This window comes from Osmia lignaria, chromosome 3, assembly GCF_051020975.1.
Source record: "Osmia lignaria lignaria isolate PbOS001 chromosome 3, iyOsmLign1, whole genome shotgun sequence".
In the NCBI taxonomy this organism is placed as follows: domain Eukaryota; kingdom Metazoa; phylum Arthropoda; class Insecta; order Hymenoptera; family Megachilidae; genus Osmia; species Osmia lignaria.
In genome coordinates, this window is record NC_135034.1 from 8952263 (window position 1) to 8980156 (window position 27894).

General features: G+C 42.8%; 1 protein-coding gene and 1 long non-coding RNA gene across 3 annotated transcripts in view; one reads left to right on the forward strand and one right to left on the reverse strand.

The window, feature by feature from the left end:
• Positions 1 to 4308, reverse strand: part of LOC117611180 (uncharacterized) — a 109080-nt gene extending 104772 nt beyond the window's left edge. The window contains exons 1-2 of the long non-coding RNA XR_013065254.1: positions 3913 to 4308; positions 3264 to 3399 (exon numbers count right to left, since the gene is read on the reverse strand). This is a non-coding gene — a long non-coding RNA (uncharacterized LOC117611180). The remainder of the gene's footprint in view (positions 1 to 3263; positions 3400 to 3912) is intronic.
• LOC117611179 (receptor-type guanylate cyclase Gyc76C) overlaps positions 1352 to 27894 on the forward strand; it is a 53384-nt gene continuing 26841 nt past the window's right edge. Inside the window, exons 1-4 of one of the 2 annotated variants that reach the window (XM_076693323.1) lie at positions 1352 to 1570; positions 6012 to 6634; positions 15168 to 15287; positions 26438 to 26870. In XM_076693323.1, coding sequence (XP_076549438.1) covers positions 26481 to 26870 — 390 coding nt within the window. In that variant the 5' untranslated portion in view covers positions 1352 to 1570; positions 6012 to 6634; positions 15168 to 15287; positions 26438 to 26480. The remainder of the gene's footprint in view (positions 1571 to 6011; positions 6635 to 15167; positions 15288 to 26437; positions 26871 to 27894) is intronic. The other variant, XM_076693324.1, reaches the window with a different exon arrangement.

Sequence of the window (27894 nt, forward strand, 5' to 3'; positions counted from 1 at the left end):
CTGCTAATGGTCGAGGAGGCTACGAGCGTGGAAGAAAAGTAAAAGAAACGAGACGAAATGAAAGAAGAAGCTTCTGCTTCGAGCTTCCCTGCTGCTTTTTCATTCATGCAAATCCATCCCCGTCGTAATTCCCGCTAATTCTGTAGGCTCGTATCAGCCGATCCTCGTGTTTTAATATTAATCGCCGCGTCGCCTCGCCTCGCCTCGATGTGGACGTTGTGTTCGTTTAGCGAGTTCGAGTTGAAACGCGTACACGGCCTCTCTAGAGCGTACTTTTATTGGCTTCTCCTTCTGCCAGCCGCGGCTCTATTTATAGAGTCGGAATTATCTTCATCCGCCGTAGAACAATGCGTACAGAGCGGTAAAAATTCTCGATACGGGAATGTTAATCTGTGCGGTTCATCGCCGTCAACCGTTTATGACAAGGAGTGGCTCGATCGTTCGGAAACGATATCTTTCTGACGCGATTAAATAGAGAGGTATAGAATCGATAGATAAGTTTCACTGACAATTCGAAAAGAAATAATCATTCCGATTCCGATTTAACGAGAAATCGAGAAAACGTAATCGAAATCGAATGGAGTTCGCGCTGCATCTCAGCGTAACGCACGCACCTGCGACAGAAACGACCTGTTGTGTCCACGCACGCACGCGGTTACTTTACATAAGATATGCGCGAGCTTAGATCGAGCTGAAAATAAACTCGTCGTCGCGATTCGACGCGTTCGATCGTGACGCTACGCTAGTTGTCATTTAGCCTGATTTCCATCGACACGATTCGCGACTCGCCAACCGGCTGCTTCGAATGCTTCGCGTGCCTTTTTCCCCGACGTATCTCTTCCCTATGATCGCGAAATTCCTTGGTACATCGACACGACCGATCCATAGGAGCAAAAGAAAAATTATATAACAAGGGACAACGAATCTTTTTACGAAAAGAAATGGATTCCTGCTTCGATAATGTAACTAACAATAAGTATTCGATCGATAGCGATCGACAATTCGATCAACGGTCTATTTTCGATAAGGTGCCAAGGATGACTGGCATCGATGGACTTTTAACTCGCTCGAATCGGAACGATGGTAACGTTCGAGCAGAGAAATGACCCGCTAATGAGGTGGGAAACGAAGAAATTCTCTTACACGGTACAAAAGTTACACGCTCCGTGTACGTTACACATATTGTACAAGAAGCGACGAGTGTTGACACTCACGGGGAAAAAGATAAGATAGCAACTGTTTTAGCAGCCAATCGCCGCTTCTGTGCGTGGCCGTCTACGTCACTGTTGCTAACTGTGGTTGTGTACACACGAAGACCGTAGTAAATTCATATTTCTCCTTTTCTCAATAGTTCGATCCCCGATTCGTCCGCTGTGAACGCGACGACGCGGCGTTCCGGCAACGCGTGTTCCGCGCGAAACAAATCACGCCCGTGGTATTCGAAGTGGAAACGGACGATCGAAAATCGGCCGTCACCTTTCCACGGGAACGAGAAGGAATTTTATCACGAGCGCAGAAAGTGACGGTGGAACGTTGGAAAATTTATAGGAAGATAGCGAGAGGAAGAGAGGTACAAACGAAACCGGCCAAGAAATTAATTGAACGAGATAGGGAAACGATCGGATGCTCCGAGAAAGGAAGGTCTTTCGCGCAAGAAACCTTTCCTTTCGGTACTTTTTCTTTCTTGTCACGATGTCACATTTTTTCCAATGTTTTCATGCAGTGTTAATCGTGCTTTGTGACCCACCCTAATCATAATTCAAGCAAAAGAAAAGAAAATTGAAAGTTCACCAGCTCGGAATGAAAAGATCGAGAGCTGAATTCTTGGAATTTTGATTTCGCTTTTATTATCGACTACCACTTCGAAACGTCGCGATTTGCATTATCATTCATAGCATTTGCGACGAGGTGCGCGTGCATTAGCAACGTACGTGCATAATAAAGGCATTTGCGTATTACCACGCTATTACATCCTACATTAAACGCGAATAATCGTGCGTTAGCATTATTGCCGGTTGTGCATTTGTTCGATGAAATTTCCACGGGTGGATGTATAACAGTGATTTGTCGAACGTTATGACGGTTAATTAAGTCGATGTCGAAACGATGCTATTTCTTTTTGGCTTCTGGTAAAAAATAAAAAAGAGATGATAAAATAACGTATGTAGGTGCATGCATTCCTCGCTGATAAAACAGCTTTCACTATCAATCGCGGTTACCGTACGTAACACGAAGCCAAAGTGTTGGTAGAAATAAGTAAATACGACTAGATCTCTTAACTTCGAGTTGTAAACAAGATCCCATCTAACAGATCCCATCTACGGACTTGCAAATAATTAGAAGGTAAACAGCACCTTCGACGCGTTGTATCTTGTAGGTCGTCGAGTATACGCGTACCAATGTTTCATAAAATTCTGATTTTATTAAATTTCTAAATTAATTTCCAGATAATTGAAGGGGCAAAAGTAATAGAAATTATTTAAGAAACCGTAAATATTTCAAAAGTGTAAATTGTACACCTGTTAATCTTTGATTTATCTGCGTTATTTCATTGGAATAAAGGAAGACTTTTAAACGAGTAAAAGTGCAGAACGACAAGAAGAATGTGATAACCGCGTGGTCGCGATAAGCCAAGAAACATTTGGCTTTCTAAAAATATCTTCAATTTATCCCGACCGCTAACCGATGACGAAATCCACTTCTGTATTTCTTGTCATTGCCCGAAACTGTTTACAATACAATTTATTTGGCCCATTACAATACTTTAAATACTGACTGAATATCATGGAACACACGCGACGCTTGTGTTTCCCTCCAAACGCGATACATTTTTTCGAACATCCGCCATCTTGGCAAATTTTCATGGACACGTGACTCTTATAAATTCTATTTTCTAAGATTTTCTTAACATTCAACACAATTAACAAATACGTTTCTTAATGATTGCAATAAATAGCTTGAATAGAAGCTTGATAATGTAGAAATAACATAATTTTGAAATTGACAAGATTTTAATCGATTGATGGAAAGAAATCATGCGAGAACAGTTGCAGTGCCACCTACGTGCGTAAAAGAATTTATCTTTCGACTGGATTACAAACATCTATTTGGCGCGAAATAACCTATACCGCTAAGAATGAGACAAATAACCTGTCACATATCCTACCTTCACAACAGACACAGGAATACAATTGTACAAGAATGCAAATGAAATCAGGCATAAAAATTTGTTGATGTTCATAAATTATAGCAAATTGACTTACATTTTGTCGGTGAGCAGGTGTACCTCGTGGTAGCGTCTATAGTAGGTTGACAGCGATGTTGCAGACACCACACAACTTGTCCTGACAGCGAACCGATGACGAAATCCACTTCTGTATTTCTTGTCATTGCCCGGAGCTGTTTATAACACAATTTATTCGACTGATTACGATACTTTAGCTACTGACTGAATATCGTAGAACACACGCGACGCTTGTGTTTCCCTCCAAACGCAATGCATTTTTTCTAACATCCGCCATCTTGGCAATTTTTATGGACACGTGACTCTTATAAATTCTATTTTCTAAGATTTTCTTAACATCCTACACAACTAAAAGTACGTTTCTTAATGATTGTAATAAGTAGTTTAGATAAAAGCTTGATATTGTAGAAATAACATAATTTTGAAATTGACCAAATTTTCATTCGATTGATGGAAAGAAATTATGCGAAAGCAGTTACAGTGCCACCTACTACGTATCTATTTGGCGCGAAGTAACCTTTACCGCTAAGAATGAGACAAATTACTTGTCACATATCCTAACCTAATCTATTTTCACAACGAATACAGGAATACAATTGTACAAGAACACAAATGAAATCAGGCATAAAAATTCGATAATGTTCATAAATTAAAGCAAATTGACTTACATTTTGTCGGTGAACAGGTGTACCCCGTGGTAGCGTCTGTAGTAGGTTGACAGCTATGTTGCAGACACCACACAACTTGTCCTGACAGCGAACCGGTGATGAAATCCACTTCTATATTTCTTGTCATTGCCTGGAGCTGTTTATAATACAATTTATTCGACCCATTACGATACTTTAGCTACTAACCGAATATTATAAAACACCCGCGGCGCATGTTTCCCTCCAAACGCAATACACTTTTTCTAACATCCGCCATCTTGGCAAATTTTATGGACACGTGACTCTTATAAATTCTATTTTCTAAGATTTTCTTAACATCCTACACAACTAACAGTACGTTTCTTAATGATTATAATAAGTAGTTTAGATAGAAGCTTGATGTTGTAGAAATAACATAATTTTGAAATTGACCAAATTTTCATTCGATTGATGGAAAAAAATTATGCGAAAGCAGTTACAGTGCCACCTACTACGTATCTATTTGGCGCGAAGTAACCTTTACCGCTAAGAATGAGACAAATTACTTGTCACATATCCTAACCTAATCTATTTTCACAACGAATACAGGAATACAATTGTACAAGAACACAAATGAAATCAGGCATAAAAATTCGATAATGTTCATAAATTAAAGCAAATTGACTTACATTTTGTCGGTGAACAGGTGTACCCCGTGGTAGCGTCTGTAGTAGGTTGACAGCTATGTTGCAGACACCACACAACTTGTCCTGACAGCGAACCGGTGATGAAATCCACTTCTATATTTCTTGTCATTGCCTGGAGCTGTTTATAATACAATTTATTCGACCCATTACGATACTTTAGCTACTAACCGAATATTATAAAATACCCGCGACGCATGTTTCCCTCCAAACGCAATACACTTTTTCTAACATCCGCCATCTTGGCAAATTTTATGGACACGTGACTCTTATAAATCCTATTTTCTAAGATTTTCTTAACATCCTACACAACTAACAGTACGTTTCTTAATGATTATAATAAGTAGTTTAGATAGAAGCTTGATGTTGTAGAAATAACATAATTTTGAAATTGACCAAATTTTCATTCGATTGATGGAAAAAAATTATGCGAAAACAGTTGCAGTGCCACCTACTACGTACCTATTTGGCGCGAAATAATCTTTACCGCTAAGAATGAGACAAATTACTTGTCACATATCCTAACCTAATCTATTTTCATAACGAATACAGGAATACAATTGTACAAGATTGCAAATGAAATTAGGCATAAAAATTCGATGATGTTCATAAATTGTAGCAAATTGACACATTTTGTCGGTGTACGGGTGTACCTCGTGGTAGCGTCTGCAGTAGGTTGACAGCAATGTTGCAGACACCACACAACTTGTTCTGACAGCGAACCGATGATGAAATCCACTTCTATATTTCTTGTCATTGCCCGAAGCTGTTTACAATATAATTTATTTGACACATTACGATACTTTAACTACTGACTGAATATCATAAAACACACGCGACGCATGTTTCCCTCCATACGCAATACACTTTTTCTAACATCCGCCATCTTAGCAAATTTTCATGAACACGTGACTCTTATAAGTTCTATTTTCTAAGATTTTCTTAACATCCTACACAACTAACAGTACGTTTCTTAATGATTGTAATAAGTAGTTTAGATAGAAGCTTGATATTGTAGAAATAACATAATTTTGAAATTGACCAAATTTTCATTCGATTGATGGAAAGAAATTATGCGAAAACAGTTGTAGTGCCACCTACTACGTATCTATTTGGCGCGAAATAACCTTTACCGCTAAGAATGAGACAAATTACTTGTCACATATCCTAACCTAATCTATTTTCACAACGAATACAGGAATACAATTGTACAAGATTGCAAATGAAATTAGGCATAAAAATTCGATGATGTTGATAAATTGTAGCAAATTGACACATTTTGTCGGTGTACGAGTGTACCTCGTGGTAGCGTCTGTAGTAGGTTGACAGCAATATTGCAGGCAGCACACAATTGTCCATGAAGTCGAATTAAGTTGTTAATACTATCCGCCCGCTTCCGAACTTGATTTTGCATTAATTTAAGGATTACTCTTACAGGAAAAACGAAAATTCTTTAGGAACTTTCTGAAGACTTCCGTGCTTGATCGATTTCGATCGAAGCGCCGCTCGGGTGGCTCCATCTACTGGGCATGCGCAGTCACTATGCACCGTCGGAATCATGTGTTCGCTCAGTATATTCCGGTCTTTGCTTGCGTACGGTCGTTTATAAAGTAACGATAGTTTTGCTATCGTGGTGGCGCGTTTAATAATCGTCAAATCAAGCCCGCGTTTCGTCGTCGATCGTGTATCGCGCGTAATTAAATCGTCGAGTGGTGTTGACCGTGCGTTCCCCGGCGAGCAGTGCACGTACTCGTTCGAAGTAAAGCGGGGGAAAAATAAGAGAACGACGACGAGACACTCGGCTAAAATCGAAGTGCGTCTTGTTCGCGCCAGTAAAGGCGTCCTTCCGCGTTCTCTTGTACACGAGTGTCGCAGCTCGTCCCGCGAGTGAGTGATATTTCATTTCCAACGAGCAGTGCCCCGAAGAGGAGGGAAAATAGCTGTTAAGTGAAGTTCCTCGACTTTTTCGCGATCGGTCAACGAGAGATCCGCGGGGATGACGAGGTAGCCCCCCATCCAAGGGATTGGATTACCATGCTGGACACGGCCACGAGTCACAGGTAACAGAGAACCGTGTGCGCCCCGTGTAAAGACTCCCCACTCGTTCTCATCTTTTCTTCTCTCCTCTTCTTTCTTTGCTTTCTTCTCTTCTCCGTTCCCTTGCTCCGTTTCACCGTACATATTCTGTGTCGCTCGACACGTTCCGTCTCTCTCTCTCTTCTTCTCGTACGAGAACAGAACCGGCGGGAATAGTTGTGCGGTACTCGCGAGCGAATAGAGTACGGTCTCTCTAGTAGGCATTGGCTAGAGTAAACGATTGGATGGACGCCAGTTGCAGAGAGGAAATTCCTTTGACAAAAATTCCCCGCTGTCACTCGTCTCGATCTACATGACCGGGAGTAGAGTTGGGTGAACGGCGAAGATATACATATATTAATGGTGGGATGTGTTTGCCGCGGCGGAAAGGTCGATTCCTTGCCGATAAGAAGGGCGCGTGTCAAATCTCTTACGTATGCGCATGAACAACACTAAAGCGGAGAGATAGCGCGCGAAAGCTGACGATTCGAGTAAAGTGCATCCACGGTGGCGGTTCACAATGTTCCAGATGAAATTTGTCGTCGCATTACAAACGCGTTGTGATGGAAATCTGAAATATCTTTGTGCACTTGGTCCCTGCGACGTGTATTTCCGGAACAACGTGCGTCGTTGGCGTCTCGTTTTCCTCCGGCTCCGATTCAGGAACGACAATCTTAGTGATTAAAAAAAAAAAAAAGAAGTAATGTTGAAATAAATATTGAGAATGTGAAAAAAGTTCGATGCATTAATTGTTCCTGTTCGTATCGAGGCAACGTCGTATTTTCGTCGCTTGGCTCTGATACACAAATCTCTGACGTACATATAGTAAAAGCAAACCAAGTGGAGCTGGTACGATGATGCCTCGGGTCCCGAGAAATTACTAGAGCGACAACGTCTGTTGTATCGCGCCAGGGTCCACCGTATTCTAACCATTAACCGTTTACTTAACGAGCAGATAAGAGAGCGCAGGGGAAAATTTCCATCGTTGCTTTCCGCGTTCAATTCTTCGTTCCCGATGCACGTCCATCCGTTCATCTTCGTTCTCCTTTTGGAGCAACGCGTTGTCTCGTTCCTCGAAGTCGGAGGAAAACGAATTTTCTTTTTCTCCGATTCACACGTGCCACGACTTCTGTACTAAACTCTAGTTTCTCTGTGTTGTTACCCGCGACAATTTGGCTGAGTCATTCCTGATACTTTTGTACGTCAAGAAATTTCGTTCAGCTTCTTATCTCTGTTTGTGTACGGTTTTAGACAATAATTGTACGAGAGTCAAGGCAAATGTAAACAGTGCAAGTTGTACGATACGAAGGTTGTACAATCATTGATTGATTATTACGAATTTCCTTTATCGTAGGATATTGAACATTTCCTATTACAAGGTTGCAGTCGACATCTCGATAAATCTTCAAGAATCCCTGAGTTAGAATTTAAATAAAATTCGAAGCGATTCGAGATGCCCGGGGATCGAAAATAAATCGATTATCGATTATCGAGTCTTGTTCGGTAGATAAGTGCATCTCGTTGGACAGGTTCCTTCACCGTGGATGCACGAATAAAAGAAGTAAGACGATTCGACGGAAAGTAGAAAAGCAAATTGTTAGTTGGAATCGTATGTAACGTGTCGCGTTGAATCGTGTGATTTCTTCTCGCGTTAGAACGGCATCGTGTACGTCGTTCGTAATTCGAGAAAATAAAATTCGCTCGCAGCTACGGAGCAAAGGTTGCCACGATAAATATTGTCCAGGAGAGATGCTCGCCGTTGTCGACGGCCAAACAATAGCTTTTCATCGTGCTCCGTTCAAAAGCGACTCGGTGGAACGACCGTACCACAGACGTTTAATGAACTTAATTATTCCGAACGTCGATGCTTAACCCCTTTGTTGACCGCTATACCACTGTTAAGTAGCAACATTGTTAGCTCTCGAACAGGTGGCTCTCCAACTACGTATCAGATTATTTTGTTTTATACACAAATTTCATCTTCGTATCTCCGAGTCGTTATCAGTCAAGTTTCATTCGCAAGATTTCTTTCTCTAACAGTGGCTCATTTGCATACAAATAAAGCAATCTCGTCGGAGGTAGATTAAAATGCAAGACGAAGAAAAATAGGGCGCGTGTCGCTAGAGAAGGAATGGAGAACGATGATATGAATCGAGGAGAAAAACAGAGTAGGAGGATTACACGAGGAAGACGCGCGAACAACACCTGTAAAAAGGCTATTTAACAGCTTTATTAAAGCTGACTTGCGCGGGTCTATCTCGCGAACAAACCGATCCTGTTCAAACGTGGAACATGGTTGTCGTTAATACTGCTTGTGCTGGTGGGTACGCACACTTAGCCGATATTTTATAATGGGCCTCACGATAAAAATGCCACTTGTCGAGCCACGACTGTTTTGCATAATTTCAGTTCAGGCTACACGCGCGTAAATTGCGCGCACCGCCAATAAATCTCGAGGGAAACCGCTACGCTTCAGCTACGTTCTTTTCTCTCTTTTTCCCTCCTTCGATATTCAATGATAGCGAACACACACACGTATGATCTACGATACATCTAATGACAATTAATGCGAACGATCTAATATTATTGCTACTATTTATTTCACGAGATACGCTACTTTGTATACGTTTTCGCTCGAACATTGATGTGCTCCGGTCGGATTAATGACGATAATTGTTTATCGAACCGTAACACAAGGTTTTGTTTGATATTTTCTATCAGAGGTAGGCGCGATTAGTCAGCAGGACTGATTTTCTCGCGAAACGAGTAACATATCGAATCTCGTACCGGTATCGATTATCCCCGAGAACAGATACAAACGTAGAAATCTCGAAGAGGTTCAGCCACGACACGGCAGCGATCAAACTTGCTTTCTAATTAATCAGTCAAGTTAAGCATTCGCCTTGGTTAATGGTCGTAATTAGTCCTACATGCTTCGCGCGAGCACTGAAATTACACGATTGACCCGTGCCAGCCTGCTTCGGGGGAAATTAATCAAACGTTGGATGACTTAAGAGATCGTGATCGCCACGATTCGCGCGAATCCTCTTTTCGAAGAAACGACACGTTTTTCAATGGAGACACGGTTACTTCGAAAGTTTCATTAGCAGTTCTCTAATTTATATCGCGAATACTATATTTAGTTTCTCTTGTTGGACTTTCGATTAGTACTTGTTGGCAATCTTTCACGATCGAGCAGCTTTCCTTGCGATAATCAAATTTTTGGCAAGAAAAATTTAACGCGAAATTCTTCGAAAGAACCGGCGAAGGTTGATTTGAAAAATCTTCTATCGAAGCGAAGCTATTTTGCTAAGTAAACAACTTAAAACCGCGGAAACTTTCAGGATGACCCGATAGAATTTTATCGTTATCAAACAACGTGGCTCGTTATGCAACACGGTATATTCATTTAATACTGGCACGTTTCGTTTACACTGTTTGAACGTGACACAGGTACATAATCTGGAAACGTCAGTCTCCTTCCTTGACGAAATTTATGCAAAACGTATGATAAAAACAAATCGTATTTAAAAATAAAAGAAGGTTACGATGAAAATTAGTTCCTTTTTAGATAATGGAATTTCAATCGAGCGAACATTTTTCCAAACGTTTAATTAAACCCGTGACAGTAAAAGAATATCGAATAGAGTGAAGGATATTTAAAAAAACAAGGCTGAGAATTCGTGACTCGATTAATAAATATCCTGTTCGATTCCGGAAGCACCGACAGCTTTTCAAATATTATAACGAGAGCAGAGGTGTGTTTAATTTTCATTTTGGCGGCTCGCGTGATCCGTGGAATATCAAAGAGCGTTTTACTATGTGCAAGGGTGGTTGAGTAATGACTAACGAGTAATGCGCCGACATAAGTAAGCATTAAGTAACGAGTGCCACTTACACGTGCGCACGCAGCCCGATGGTACACTTAGCTGTGCAACGAGATTACGACTACGGTTGTCTCGGTTGATCATGATGTTCCTTTCATTCAGGCCCCCGATTAACGATCTGCAGATGTATTTAACGAGTCTAAAAGCGGCACTACGGTTTACCGAGCTCTTCTCGATTCGTTTCAATCTCAAGAAACCCGATACTTCTCTCATCATTCGTGGCGAAATTTTCATAAATTTTGGAAAAATTAAAAAACGACCCGCACGATCCTGTGTAATCTCGTAATTGGAGTAGAAGATCAGCCCCAAAGTTCGGCAGCTAAATCCGATCGCAACCCTGCGGGTTCACCGAAAGGTAGGGCTCTCTTTTGTCCGAGGAAGAAAAAAAGGGTCGGTCGGACGGGGGAGTTTAGAGGGAAAGGTAGGAAGACGAAGAGACAAAGGCAAAGTGGGAAGATCGGTGGTATCGGCGACGATCGCCTTGCTAGCCTGGAAATCCAGTTACTCCAGAAGGGAGCCTCGAGACAATGCTCGGAGTGCAAGCCGTGCAATGCCGCCTCGGGAGAGCTGGTTGGGTGAGCACGACGAAAATAACTCCACCAGGAGAATATTACGGCACTTTGCAATGAGAAGAGACCGATGAAAAGAGAGGAAGATGGGAGAAAAACAAAGATGCAACGCGTGGAGGAAAGAGGATAAATTGTAAGTGAAAAAGAGGGGAAGGAGAGAGAAGAATCACGTGGACGTGGTGTATGCATGTGTTGTGCATACACGATAAGGAGAGACGATGAAGAAAAGGAGGGTACGAGAGGAGAGGAGAGGAGAGATGGTCGCCACGAATCGACTCATGGCGAACCATTCGAAACGAGCGACCGGCGGTCGTCTTCTTTTGGTTCGTGACGCGATTGGCCGATCGGCCAATGACTGCTTCTCTCTGCACTGGCCAATGTGCACTGCCCCTCCTCACCGATGAAGTGCACTCGCGACTCGTGTACAGTGCACTTCATTGACGGCCGCAAAACTGGTCCATCGCGCGGCATAAAACTCCGTTAGAACCAGTTCCCTGCTAACCGGGCTTAACCCCTTTTACCCGTGCTCCTCCTCGGCAAAGGGTTTTCGTCGAGGACATTCGGTAGGACCGCAGGAACCTCCTCGACGAATCATCGAGGCTCGTTAACGCTAATTTCTTGATCCCTTCCGTTCCTCTCGCCTTCGACTTTCTGCTCCAAGAATCAATGCCACACGGAGATTTTCCCGATTTTCTAAAAGATCCTCTAATCGATAACAGCCCTCTGTTACGACGATGTTAAGAAATCGTTTTCAAGAAGCATTGCTCCGCATCCGGTTCCAATGATTCGAACCGTAACACGGCGCAACAGCCGTGATCTGTAATCGGCGATCGGCGAAACACGCTTTTCTTCTTCCCTTTCACGTACACCATTTAACTTGCACGAGTACCGGGAAATCCTGGTGCTGCCAGTATGTCTGCCAGTGCGATCGGCAAGAATCCGAGCGTTCACGGAATCCTACGAACGATTCCGATTCCGATTCCGAGTTTGTTAAGAGATGAACGCGCGCGAGCGCGAGGCCAGTCCCATAATACCGTAAACGTCGATTACGCAATGATGTAATATAATAATGGATATTGTCCCGGCAATGGAGATTCCAACAGATAGAGTTTCTTATTGCTTCAGTGAAACACGGTCACAATTGATACTTGACGGGAGACGGACGTCAGTCATGCTACATATGCTTTTTGATTTCTATCCTTCTTTTTCTTGTATACATCTAATAAGATTTTTTTTTTTTAATTATCATAATAGAAGAATATGATATTTTTACGCGGAGTATTGCATCGTTGTGTCGCGCGTAGATAAATATTAACCCCTCTATTCTTACTCTTCATCACTTCAAAAAATTTCCCCCAAATCATCGGAAGGAATGCGTTATAAATTGCTGTTAAATTATAGCACTCGTTTCGAGGCTATTGTACAGCTTAAACGACACGAGAAGGGTTTACATTCCTCGGCCGTTTAAGAAGTAAAAACGTAACCGATAGGAGAGGCTCGTGGTTTGTCCAGATCTCGTAAAGATATGCTTATTCAGCCTAATGGTAGGTTGTCTACACGGGCACGCCTCTATCAAAGTCGTCGGTATCTACAAAAGAGGCTGTTGAAGATTTTCTTTTCGTTCCCATCGTGTTCTACCGCTGACGAGAGCGATCCTCACCCCGTCGCGTCGTGTTGGTTGAAACGAAATAGGACGGGACTCACCACCAGCAGCGAGACACCTCTAATATTTCACGGAAGCCAGGTACACACCGTGGTCGATGTTATCGACTTTGCGGTGCGGAGGGTAGCGATTTTAACAGATACTTTTTGCTACGCCTCGATCTCGCGTTAAAATAAACAGCGCGCGCGGAAGAAGTGGAGTAAAAAGGGGTAGAGAATAACGAGGACCGAGCGGTGGGAGATCATGAACGAGAAGGAAATGGAAGGAAGAAGGTAAGGGGCGGCAAAAAGAATGAAAAATCCGATGGAAAAAAGGAATATCAAGAGAGGACGAAGAAAAGTGGCCAACCGGCTGGCCGCAACGAACTTGAAGTAAACCAAACCTACCGGTCCTACCGCTCGACAGCTACCACTACCACCTACTTACACCAGCTCTACATAGTCGTGTAATCAATTCTGTCCCTCAAAATAAAATATATTTTTTTTTTAAATAAAATATATTGAAAATTGCTACTGCAAAAGAACTACGTCTAGAGTCATTAAACGAAACGTCAACCTTGCTTAGAATAGAAACATCAGTCCGACTCTGTCTGTTATCTCTTATCAGACTCAGCTGATATCGCGTGGCTAGAATAAGGAAATCACCTTACCTTTCACAGCTATGTGGGTGCTCTTTGGTTGTCCCGCGACGATACTGATTGTAACGAAAATTGTTACGCTTCCTTCGTCGAGTTTCATCGGAAGAGAGAGATGGTTCCTTCAGAATCAAGATCGACGGGAGAGGGTCCGATGGCTGGCACTCTTAACGAGCCTCACGAAGAAAACGCTCGGATGCCTTTGATCGTCGGTACAGAAGGAGGCACAAACTTCCTTGCTCCTGACAAAGGAGATCCGCGTTAAGAATATAGCAGTTTAAGAGCTGGACCTTGCTCTATTAGCTCTAGCTTGAAGTTGCACCGCGTTCGGTCCAGTTTTTGCTGGACCTTCAGCGCAACCAGGAGGTTGCATCAAGTCTGTAGTTTTGCTGAAGTCTTTCTTCTTTGTGCTTCAACTTCTTGTTCCACGTTGATCCTTTTAATCCACGAAGTTACTTAAGATCTTTTATGGTTTGTCTATATTTATACTGTGTTAGCTGAATTTTGATTAGATCCGGGGATGGCTATTGCGCCCTTTCTAAAGGGTTGCATCCTCATTTTCTTTGCATTCATTCGATATCCTCCAGATATCCCAGGACAATGTCGGACGAATGGTTGCAGATGGTAACCGCGATACGAATGAAGCTGTTAGCTCGCTGTCGCGGAGCGGAAATCCAGGTAATCTCGTTGATCCGCGTGTAAATCAAAGATGCAATCGAGCGACGCGAGTTTTTCTCATGGCCGCGCGGCGACGCAGCTGCTGCCATGCCGGTGTAATTAATACAAGATCTTCTCGATCGCGGTGTTACGTAAATCGCGGACGAAAGAGAGAGGAAGAAGGAAAAGACAAGGATCGCGGAGAAAAATGAAATTGAAAACGAGCCGGCGCGATTCGATCGAGGAGCCGGCTTGGGTGTTCCTGTAAATCGATCGATTAAAATCGTCCGCGTGCCAGCAGGTGACATAATCTGGCTCGCAGGCTGGCTCTATTAGAAATCCTCGAATGTTACTTTAATTGACGCGATTACATTAGCGGGCAACTCGTCAACGTGACGTGTACGAAGTACAGGAATTGAAGCGATTCAAAGTGATTATTGGAGAATCGATAATTCGGAACGATCGACGGGTGGATTTTTTCAGCTTGTCGTCTAACGATTCGAAGAAGCGCGGGACGAAATAACGTAGTTTGAAATTACTAGCAAATACCTGATACTCTTAACTTTCGACGCTCCGTTTTTGCAGTTCAGCTGAAAATAAACGCGTAGCAAGAAATCCGATTGGAATTCCTTTTTTCAGGTTGCCTTTACGTTGAACCGTGTAGTCGTTTGTTTATCGTTCGAACACTTTACTAACTTCTGAAGGTTTTACGATCCCTGGGAATAACTTGGTGCTTAATTAACGACTATGTCTAATGATAATTAAGAAATTACCGTATCGGTTGTCTCTTGTAACGCCGTCCTGCTGCTTAATTAACTCATCGTCTTTATGACAACTCGATTATCATGAGTTTATCAGTACACTCCGCTGGGAATATAGTAAGTGCTGTGCGTATGTTCACGAATAGGAAATTTATAATTATTAAATGATTATTCATTGATCGTTTGAGGATAGAAAATGGTGATCTAAAAACCTGTATCTATACCCAGCAGAAATTAATTTCTTTAATAAAGTAATTAACATCACCGTACGCTTCATTGGAGATAATAACTTATTTATGATTTTTTTTTCTCATGATTATAGATGGATTTTAACGTTATGTTTCAGGTGGCTGTCAGAAGTTGAGGCTGAAAGTGCGAAGAGTACAGATTGGGAGCAGCATGCTGGCAATATAGCGATCAGACATCAACGATCTTCTCCGTAAAGTCACTCTGCCATGTTGCTTAGGTAAATTAATCCTTCCTGTTTCTAATCATCGTCATTACTACAAATTTCCCGTTTGTAGAACGCTTGTTGCATTGAAAACGCTCGCGATAAGAAGGTTGCAAATGTGATTTTTCTCCTGCTTGCATTAAGCGTGTAGTTACATGTAAACGACCTCTAGAGCGGCGATTAAAAGTTCCGTTTTATCGTTTTGTCGTGGCAGTACGCATGACAAACTGAAACTGATTTTTCGCTTCTCTATTTCTCTCGTATCTTCTTCTGGTCGACGAGCAGAAGGGAAGGGTGTTGGCCGTTTGAATCATTGCAATTATAGAGAGAGCGCGAAGCGTGCGATTTAATATCGCGGCGAGGAACGACACTGCGGCAGATATTCTAAATACGTGTTATCGTTTGTTGGCGTACTATTTTAATGCGTTATCTCGGTCCACGTCCGCCATAGAACCGCAAACACGCCCGTTCTTGTGTCCGCGTGTTGCTTGCGCGTGCTTTAAAGCTCAAGTAAAGACCGTTCCCGCCGCGGAAAGAACACGCGATGTAAATGCAAAACATTTCTTTCTCAAATTCTATTCGTTGCAGACGGTGTAAATCATGTTTCGCGCGATCAGCGTACCGGATTTTCCTCTTCCGCCGTTTAATTTTAACTTTCGCATTGCAATTTTGCAAGTAACGCCAAGATTTTGCATCATTCTTTCAAAAATTGCAACAGGTGTCGCATCGTTTTTTCCTTGTAAGTTTCATACCACCGACAGTGTCAAGTGCATTTCCTTTTAGCAGAAGACGCACCTGCGTTTCCCGAGTGCATCGTTGCACTTAGCTAATCCAAACATATTCCCCGTACATTTTGCCAACAGCATTGCAACCTAACGACGTGTATCTAAAATATTTGCTGCACAATAGGTAGCAGCGTTTATTTAGCCAAAAATATTATGAATCATTCCTGAAACTCGTGGAATTTTCACAATCCCAGCGTTGCAACCTTGTCTGTTGATATAACGTTTAACAAAGAACGACTAGCAGTACTCATTGTCCGCCGATGATATTTGTCTCGCTGTTTTTCCTTTCCGTCTAAAACATCGACGGCTCAGCCGTGAAACTGGCTTCTTAAAATCGAAACGTCGTAACCTTGCGACGTGTTTCTAAAACATTTAACAAACAACCAGTTTGTCCTCTTCAGTGTTGTTCAGTATTGCGATATCGTTGTATAGCAATCGTACGGCTAAAACAGAAGTTCGGATAAACGGAATTCGAATAATCGAAACTTTCGCTGCCGAAATACCCCCTCGCGGATTCGGACGCGTTTCGCGCGCATTATGAACGCGTGTTTTCGCGCGATCGCCGCCGTCTGCGGTTTGCAGCGACGAGGTACGAAGGGCCCGAAGGCGATAAAACCAGTCACGAACATTGTATTTACGCAGGGAAAACATACGATAGCCGTTTCTGCAGAATTCTGGCGTACGTCAGCGTGTGTATGCGTGTGCGTGGATTACACGGAAGCCCGGAACAATGCAATACCATTCATGGTAAAAGAAGAAGCGGTTGAATCACCGCCCTCTCCGATTCTACAGGCTTGTTCAGACGAAACGCGACTCCGATCGAAAACTTTGCCACCGTTTCATTTACACACGATTAAATCCCCTTTTCACGAGTGCCAGCGATTAGTAGGTATATCGGAGAGTAATTACAGGAAGCGTGAACGGTCTCGATCGAATCGTAACGATAACAGGCGAATTTATCGAAACGCCTCGAAGATTTCGAAGCAAATGAGTTCCCGATCGTAAAATTTCGCATCGATTCCACAATTCTTAACGGTTGGATCACCTTTTTACAGATGCTATCAACTCTGTAAATGATTAGGTATTTCTGATCATTAGAAAAGGCATAAACCTTCGCAGTGGAATTATAACGATATCAAACGAATTCATCGATATGCTTGGAAAATTTCAAAACAAATTCTGTTTTGATCGTAAAATTTCATGATTTCCTTCCGTTACGATTGCATCTCGTTATCTGACGATACTGATTCATTTTATTGGCAACTTTTCGGTGCATTTAGCGTCTGTCCCGATGAAATATCGTGTTTATTGGTTCAGCAAGGAAACTGGAAAATCGCGAACGTATGCGTTTGCTCGGTAGTAATAACTTGTTGCGGTCTATGACTGAGAAGAGGGAAATACTCGGGTATGTTATAAAGTTACGTGCTGATCGCGGTAACGCGATACACTGCACCAGCAACGGTAGGAACTGTAGTTAGAGATCTTGCGGGTGGAAAAAATGGCGTGGCGGTGAAAACGGCATATTGGATCGCTCGTGATACACACGTCCAGCTGTGGATGATAAAATTGCATCGCGCTCGGGAACGCTCGATTATGGGTTCTCCATTAGCCGCTAACGAGCCGCTGCTCGTTTCGCTACCGACTTCGAGATTCGTACTTTGGATCGTTTTCTCTTTTTTTCTCTCTTCTTATACTGCTCTCGATTCTCTCTGCCCTCGCAACTTTTCGATACGAGATATTATTTTTAGACGATACCGTATGTATCGCAAATTTCTACCGATTACATTTGCATCCTCCGACTGTGATAACAATTCAACACTTCATACTTTCGCGTTTGATTATCAAATGATTTTTTCATTCATTCGCGATGGTAGAAGACTTTTCTACTTAAGTCACGAAATAAAATATATCCTGATATTCAGATGTATATTCAAGAAAATTGATTAATATGTATGTTAATCAACGCTCCAACTGCTAATCTAGCTGGTCTTGAACTCTTTCAGATTCGCTTGTATCGATAATAAAATTGTACGAAAATGAACTAAAGTGATGTTTGTAGAAAATTTTCTACTGGCAAACACGGAAAGACTCGTTACATAATTATTTAATCATTTTCGAGCGCCGTTCGTTTCGGAAGCGTTCAGTTTTATTTTTCTTTTCGTAACACGTGTAGCTGTTTCGTAATTGCACAGGTGCGTCAGGCATATGAAAGATTCAAGGCACTGCGGAAAAGCAACTATCGAGATCTATTAATAGAGTCGGTGGCGATTTTTCTATCCATCGATAGTACCGATTCCGAGTACGTAGCGCGCTATCGTTCGAGCTGTCAGTCAGCTTTTGCGTTTAGACTTCTGATCTGTCCGTTGACTCTCTGTTCGATTCGATGGAATCGGCTGGCAATTAATCACGGAAAAAGTATTCGGTTCGACCACGTCACTCGGCTTGCAATCACTCTGTTCGTTTTTAATTGTATTCGTCAGGCTGTCTCGCGGTGACTGATACATACACGTGTTTCGATCCAAGTACAAGACTACTCGTTTTGCCTTCTGCACGAAGCACTTGAGAAAACGCTGATAAAACGGCGATTTACGTAACTCGTTATGCGTAATTTATACGAAAGTGGAATTTCGATAGGCAAGTTGAAATTTCAACCGCTAACTCGAATCGACGATTCTAAAGATAGAAGAACCGGAACATTTGAATTTCATCGCGATTCCGCTTGCTTTTCGTAAACATTCCGAACGCCAACAATACGATTCGATCGAAATACGAATCTGCTTGCTTTCGTTACTCGCATAAACGGTGGTCAATCGTGTAGAAGGTGAATAATCGAAGGGAATTACGGACGCGCAGCGTGCAACTTTGGATTCCCGCCAACCGTTTCGCGGCCGAAACGAAAACGTGCTGGTGTGTAAGAACACCGTGGAACATCCATCGCTTCGTTTGTAAGTGGGTCGTGCGAGGCGGATCGAAATCTCGGGGAAATTAAGAAAACACACGGGGACCGTTGCGGCGGATCCGAGTGGCGGCCGGCCAACTATTTCCTGGGAACGCGAATGTTTATGGTCGCTTTGAGACCTGTTCCAAAACTATTTCCTCGCTTTTGATTCGAGCATCGTGTTCTTTGAACGTACACCTCGCCTTCCTGCTGACGCGAAAGGTTCATTAACTAAATTAATTAAGCAGACGTATCGCACAGGAATTACGCACATTGGCTATCAATGTACAGTCATTAGCAACTCCATTTGTTATTATAATCCATTCATCGTTTTTCTTGTTTTTCTATTCCATTCGAAAGATTCTAACGCGTTTGAAAATCGTTATTGCGAAAACTGTATGGTGTCCCGGATGATTCATAAACGCCTCACCATTTCTTTGATCTATTAGCAAGTGATAAAAGTTACGATATTGACGTTTGATGCATGGATACACGTAGAGTTTATATAGTTGGCGTAACATGGTTAGTATAGAGAAACTTGGAAGATAAATTTATCCCATTTGGCTCCGTTCTCTACTGATTTTCACAGCATGTGTCGTACACATGCAATGGATGCCTATAACTTGCTACAATTTCGCTATCCCTTGCTGTTTGAATTCCCAGTTTCTAATCTGGGAAATACAATCCGGGTAACTATAGTTAATTTCCTTCGATTCATCGAAACGTGATCGTCTGACGAAAGATTCGTAATATTTACATGCTTCAGAGTTCGTAGAAATAAATGTTTTGATCTTATTCGAAGAAATCGTCATTCAGATAATTATAACTGGAAAAATGATAAAAGGATGACACAGTTGGTTATTCGTACATTCCAAGTTTAATGTTTAGCATTCAACGTCGTGGAAGCAAGAAGAGAGTTCATGCCAGGATATCCATAGACAAAAAGCAACAAATGAAGATCGTTCTTTAAGTACAGTGATAAAACGATTTTAAACACCATGCTTCCTGGTTTTATTGGAGATTTTGGAACGTAGCCAGTTGCTCGATGAGGATATGTATCAACTAGCTAAATCGGTTCTTTGTTTCAGAAATCGTGCGAACATTACACGTTTGAATTCTACAATTGATCGTTTATTATCCAAGTACCTATTTCAGAATAATGTGAATCAAATTGTGTTAAGTTCTATCAGCAATTCGCACCTGAGACACTATTAATAATTCTTGCCAGAGTGATTAAAAAACGAATTGAAAGATTGAGTAATCTTTCAAGCTTAATTTGTGAAATTAACACCCTCGTCTCCACAGTAGAATTAGTAATATCCAGCGCGGTGTACTGGATGGAAAAAATTAATTTTTCAATTCTTAATAAGTGTTAATATTACGTTAGTCACGCGAGGTAGCAAGTGGAAAGCTTAAATTGAAAAATGAAACAATCGCGTCCAGTGTACACGTATAACGTGTCTGACCACATGTCCGTTTTCACTGTGGCATGTGATACGTTCGTTAGCCCGAGAAGGGTGATCTTAGCTCCGTCAAGTTTTCGTGCAAGATAATTCTCTCTTAACAAGCTTGTTAGAACGATCAGTTTATTAAAGCAAATGCATCGCAACAGTGTTACAGGAATCAGCTTCGTCGCACTGCTCGTGTTTCTGTTGGTCGTTGCATCTTGAAACTCGTGCGCAGGACCGTAACGTGAACGTAGCAATCTTGTAAATCATGCAATTTATAATGATCACCTCTGCACTACAATGTAGCATGCACCGCGTCGCTTAACATTTTGATTACCACCTTAGTTTTACAGAGAGATCCGACCAGGAAGTGATATTACTTTCTAGCAAATGTAATTTATCTCCGGGGCTTCGATTCGAAACTGGACAACGTGTTATCATCAATGATGCTTTAGCGCGTTAATTATCGCGGTAGTCATTGGTGATCCATAGGTTGAATTTTGTAAAATCGACTCATTAGTCAAAGAAATAGCTTTAGTATTACACTAATATAAAATTGACATAATCCACTGTTAATTGAGATAAAATTGTAGCGTTAATAACTAATGATCATCATAAAAGCGTTGAAAGTACACGTGTGTTCGAATAGAACCGTATCGCCATAGTTGGTGACACTTTTTTCGCGATCACCTTGCGCTTAAAAATAGCTCGAGTATTTTTAACATTAATTAAAGTGCGCTACGTAACGTTTGCATCGTTGTCTTCTGGTTTGTCGGTCTTTCCGCGTAGTTGATCGCCGCTGTGTATTTGCACGCGATCACAAAAAGAGCACAGTTCCCGGGAACAACCGAGTACGCGTGTATGTCGTGTTCTCGTTGTGTAATCGCGTGAAATGACGGCACACAAATCGACGGGAGTAGGTGTAATTCGGTAATCCCAGTTCCAATCCCCAGTGTTCCCAGCGATTCTCCGACGATGAAAAATTCAACGAACCACGTAATTGCTAGGCGAGCAGTCGTGGAATCGTTGATCGCGAATGGGAAACAATGCGAACGTTTTGCATAATGTTTTACATGACAGAATTTCCTTATCATTCGAACGCGAACGGTATCTTTAGAAATGTCCTAATATCGAACGTTTAACGTAGTTCCGATAGATCGATGCAGAAAAGTGTGCAATTGCACACGAAGAAAAGAAAAAAAGGTGCAATCGCATCCTCGAGTCACATATTTAATTAAAGGAACGAGCAAAGGAACAAAACCGTTGCCTTAGACATAGCAATTAGAGAGGCCTTCTTATTTCCTCATCCTTCCTGGATCTTTGCCTTTCTTTTCGAGCTCGTTACACGATCATCGCTGCCGTTTCTGATTTATATCCGCTCGTCTTATGTTAATGTCCGCCCATTAATGTTCGTATTTAATCTAACAGTCGCGTATCCTTCATTTATCCAGGCAGTTATCGGTCTCAAAAACATGTTCGCCTATCGTGGTTCGACGATCCCCATTGAATAATCACCGTTTTTCGTTGCAACATTCATTTTCTAACGCGACGTGCCAGGGAGAGAGACTTGTATCGGATATCGAGACAAAAACAGCGGGAAACGGTCTTGCAGGATAGGTGACATCGAAGTAAATCGATGAGGACTGAATTAACACGGAACAGAGAGTTGTTAATTAATGTCTGCGACGAAAGGACGCTGTTAACTCGATATATTAATATTCCGTGCCTTTACGGAGCACTAATTAAACTGACGAGCCGAACCGTGCGTAGTCGCGAGATTCTTGCAATTTACACCTGACTATGCCGTACCGTCTCGAGCGTAATAGACGCACGCGTGCGTGCGCTCAAGGTAGCCACTGTGCCACTTGAATTCGGAATCTCCTAAAAATTAATTTTCACAAAAATGCGAAAAAATAAAACCGTTATTTAACCCAAAATCTCATCGAAATGATTACATAAACCCTTCGTTAATATTCCACTTATGATTCAGGAGTCAAAGCAGTATCACTGCGTTAACTATTGGTCAAACGAACCGTCTACTAATTTATACTTAAACTAAGAGAAAGAGAGAAAAAAAGAAAGAAATCCGTATACAGGATGAATTGCAAATGATACACACACCTGTGAGGCTGTATCCTGTGGTAAGCAACGTAGCCACACCCCTGAACGTTTACAGTAGTAACGTGATATATTATATCGACACGAAACACTCTAATGTACTGTGTAGCTGCGATAATGACAATGCCCACGCGTGCACATCTTGTACTACATATACGCGTATCGTTCTTCAATTACCCCTCGTAACACGATATACATACCGTAGAGACGAGGCGCGTTAGAACCCGTATTACACGTATCACGTGTGGAAAACAAACTGTTAATACAGGATAACGCGCTTCGATCGGATGTTCAACCTTAACATTTTCACTTGTCAAATTTCCCTCGTCGAATCAGTTCTCACGGCACGGACGTTCGATCTCTTTTTTAGCAATCTATGTTTAAATTTAAGCTTTCGTCGCATATATAGGTTGCCAAGAACCACTTCGAATAGAAGGTAAAGCTTTCTTCGAGTTCTAACATCTGGTACCCTGAATGTCCGTATCAGTTCGACGAGAAGGAAAGATCAGTATGTAACGAGCCCGGGACAGAGGAGCGAATTCCAAGCGGAGAATTATCACTGTTTATCTAAACGATATGCACCGCGAGTGTTGACCCTGGGTTGCGTAAACGCATGTCTGACTCGTACCGCTCACTCACTGATCTCACTTCCTGTCTCGATTCTGACCGCGTCGCGGCCTGATCAGCTCGACGAAAAAGGCAGTGGAAGCGCGCTAGAAAAAGGACCAGTTACTCCTCGATTCCGTGATACTCCATTAAGGAGAGGCCGGTATCTCCGTGTGTCATGACGGAAATAGCTATTTCAAGGGTTTCTTCGTTGTTTCCTTTGGCATCCCTGGACAGATGTTGACTGATACGCGTCGACCAGTTCTCAGGTTACTAACAACATGCTTGGATCGAGTGTTGATGATACTCGAGGGGATGAATTTCGAGAATAATATGAGATTTTTGCTTTCAGGGTTATTCGATATCCGTTGATTCTGTTATCAGTGATTACCGAATATAGACAATAGAACAAATGATTTTCTATTTCGTTATCTGTGACTTAAAATTGACAAAGCGTTTCAATGTTCTATACCTACTTATCAGTTTAAGTAGAATTTATCTCGGTGAACCAAAGGCAACGTCATTGACAAATGATGTAGACAGTTCCACGAGGACGTCGCTATTCTTAGAGTTTTATCAGGCTGAATTTGCTTTAGGTATCAGGTCTGTGTTAAAAAGATCCTATTTGCTTTGACAATCTTTCATGGGAACATAATGGCTTTAAAGTGAAAATAAATCCGTCTATAAAAATTACACGAAAATTTTATTCTACTTTATCGTTATCACTGGCAATTTGAGAAATTCAACAAGTGCGTGAGGATTGGTTACTTTGATGGATCATTTGTCTTGGATTATTGTGACACAAACTGTCAAGATTCAAGAAATACGATCTTTGTCCATAAATATAGGCGTGACTTCGTTTACAAAACCGTAACCGTTCGTTTTAGAACGAAGCTCTGTTACATTTTGTTATACCTAACTAAATATACTCTGTATCGATTACATACGATGATATCGGTGTTTGATTTAGTATTTGCGTCAAATGGTTAGCGGCTCGTAGAGTCTGTTGCTGGAAATTTGGAAAATTTTCATTAACCGGTGAAACGCGTTTGGAGCACGGGTTACGGGGAACCTGTTGCTACGCGTTAAATACGCTAATCGGATTGACAAACAACTCTAGAAATAAACAACACCGTGACGACGCGACGCGTCGTTCGTGAAAATTGTCTACAGAAGTCGTGTTTCTCGTTTGCAACGTCTCGACGATGTTGTTTGCCCGATCGAAACTGGTCCCGGCAGACACGATCGTCCAACACTTTTCTATCATTGGACGAGAAAAAATCGGCGGGAGAAAGTACAGCTTGAAAATAAACGACACGTCGGAAGTATATTGATTAAAAAATTATTCAAGATCGTAAAGAATAAAAATTTGAATGTCCATCGTTTGACCAGTTGAGAAAAGAGCAACCGGTACCTATATGAATTTCAAACTACGAAAGGATTAACTCATCTTCTAATTCAGCATCCGTATAAACGAGGTAGAACGAAACGCGGAACAGATTTGTCGCGACAAGTATTAGCGTCTGACAGCCGAGAACGGTGTCAGAGGGTCCCGTCACCTGGTGCTCGTTCCAAAGTGGCGTCCCTTTGGCGTCGTGTTCCGGGCGTCAAATAAATCCGTCCCGGTGACTATTTAACGACACTCGGCCATAATTAAATGCGAGTTAGAAAGGTGGAACGAGTGGAAAGTTACACGGCTCGCTTAGCGAACGACAGCGTGCATCAAGCCGGGGAAGACGCGTTTATTGTTGCGGGCTAACGTTTAACCCGTTGTGTCGCCTACAGAGTCCGCGTACGACTTCGTTACGTAATTGCAACAGGTGTGTCGGTCCCTCGTTGGCCGGCCACGTGTTCCCGCCAAGTTTCTCGAGCCTCGAACGCGGAATCGTTCAATTCGTTCCGTGAGACGACTACGTTATTTTTCTTCGGATTGATTGCGAAATTGCATCCGATATTGTTGTCGTTATATTAATCCTTAAGAGGCTCTGTCACGGAGTCATCGCATAAGTTATTCATCTACGAACGCTACGCAATTAAAAAGACGGAAATATTTATTTTTATTAAGATTAAAATAAATCGCGGATCTGGTTATGTCTCATTGCGCGGCGTTTCTCGAATGCTGAACATTATCGTACGCAAAGTTAACTTTCCATCGAACAGCGAATACCGATGGTAGCCTGAGGAATTTTAACATACCCGTTCTCCTTCCTGCTCGTCCTTTCACGCGTTACTCTCGAAGATCGCGTGGCCTCCGTGCAAGACTTCCTTAAAATCGTTCCACCAAGGTTGCAGCCGTGAAACAATAGAAAGCGAGTCGATTCCGCGTGCACTGAGGTCTTCTAGATCGACGTGTGCACCGTTGCGAATGAATTATATCGAAGCCAGGAGGGGAAAATCATTCATAGACGATCGTGGCGAACGATCGATCGCAAATTGCCCACGTTTTATTCCGAGCCCTGCATTTCTGACGCAACGTTTCCTGGAGATCATTGATATCCGATTGACGAGATAATAGCTTAATGCGCAATGGATTCTTCGATGAACGATCTGACTCATTTCTAGCCTGGAATCTAAGAGCGAGGCTACAGGCCACGATTACATCGGAATACGCATCGTTAGCGGATAGATAATTAATCGCGATCGATTTAAGATAAACCGAAGGAAGGAATCGTTGCAGATCACGGCGTCGATGGCACGCGCGTTGAATATCGTACTCGAGCTGTGCTTTGCGCGTTCTATCGTTTTAGGGATATCAGTTATTATTAGCCTGGCGCAGATGGCACATACGATGAGTCAGAGGAATAAATGCCGACCGATGATAAGTGTATTCAGCCAGGAAGATAGCGTTGAAACGACACTTTTAACAATAAGTTAAGCGTTTTCCATCTAATTGCATAGCGGAATGAAACTGGTAAAAATACAGTTAGATAAATACACGTTGCAAACATCTTGATAACCAGTGATATCGATCTGGATGGTGAAACGAGAAGAAAAGTAATTTCGGATTTTTTTGAAATCGAATTAGTTATCACCTCTCTAAGAATGACAGGGAATTTCTTCTCTGACATTCCTCACCCACGTGCTAACGAAGTAAATGTGCTCGTAGAAAGCAATCAGCAGGTGACCGTGCTCCGAGGAAACAGTTCCTACCACGGTGCGAACAAAAGGCAAACACGTTCGCTCGGTTGTTTAACGTCTCGGGCTGGCACCTTCTATTTTCCTAGGTAGAAATATGTAGGGTTGTTTAAAGGGAAATTGTTTTAATTGTAGGTGAGCGGGAGGGAGGCGGTGCTGACCGGTGGCGGCGGCGGCCATGCGCCCCGGCCCGCCAGTACAGCCGAGCCGCCGCAGGCCTCCCCGTCGCCAGGAACTCCATCAGGAACGAAATCGACGGCACCGGCAAGATCAGCTGCAACCGCGTGGCCCACGGCCGAACGGGAGCAGCTCACGGGCCCTGCTGGTGTTGCTGCTGCTGGCCAGCAGCCCTCTGGTCCTGGGCCTGGCCGAACCGCCAGGATTACCCGGGGCCGAGTGGCAGCAGGCACTATCCAGGCAGACTTATCCGAAATCCACCTTCGGCAGAAGCATTCAACCGAGGAAGCAGCAGAATCTTACCATTGGATACCTCACCGCTATCAAGGGCGGCCTCAAAGATCGCCAGGGACTCGCGATTTCGGGTGCCTTCTCCATGGCCCTTGACGAGGTAAGTTTCTTAATTAGCCGCGTCAACAGTTTGCGATTCAATTAAGCACGTAACGGCTTCTGTTTCATTTCATTTTTAACTCGCTTCTTCGTTTTATCGATGCAATAACGATACCACGGTGACCCGAATGACGCTACTGGCGAATCGAGTGCGCTGTAGTTGGGCCCACGATGTTCAGGTTAAATCGAATAACAATTATGCAAGGTGTCCATTCGAAATCTAAACGGCAAAGTATTCAGTCGTATCGATAGGTGTGTCCAGTAATCTTCCCTCGACCATTTATCTAGGCACGCGTGTCTTTAATCTTCTTTACCAGCCGGAAGTTGTACAAAGAGATTATTAATTCACAACACATGTTTGAAAGATATTGTTGCAACGATACGAAGCTGCCCTCGGGGTCGGAATATTTATAGAACCAGAAGAATCTCTTATTTATCCCGGTGTACTTGTACGCATATTAGACGTATCAGTAGACGAAAATACGATAATAACAGTATTCTCCTTGATCCTTAAATTCGATCCTTCCGATCAAAGGAGAAAAGGATCGACGGTACATTTAGCTCGTTAGTTTCCAGAAGTATAGTTGGTTGCCGTTGGAAATCAGTTTCGAAAGGAGTAGTCGGAGCGTGTCCTCCTGCGAGTCGCCCTTAATTACGGTAGCGGGCCCTTCGGTTCCCACGTAGTCCGCGGCGAATCCTTGGCTCGCCGAAAAGTAAGGTCGGTAATATCGTGGCCCCTGTCTCGGGCTTTTTTCCTCCGGGCGGTCACCGTGCGGCGTGGCGTGGCGTTCCACGCTCTGGAAGGCTCGATAATTCATTGGAGGATCGGCGCGTACGCGGTCGCGAGTGAGCGAGCGAGCAAGCGAGCGTCCTGGGACCGTGAGATCGTTTTCGCTGGTGGAGCTCGCCGGTGAGTCTCTGCCCGGTCGAATAAGAGAAGAAAAAGAGAAAGGTGCTCGCTGCAGCGGGAGCTGCAACGTGCAGAGTGACCCGGCAGATCTCTCCCCGGAGATGCCGATTCGTGG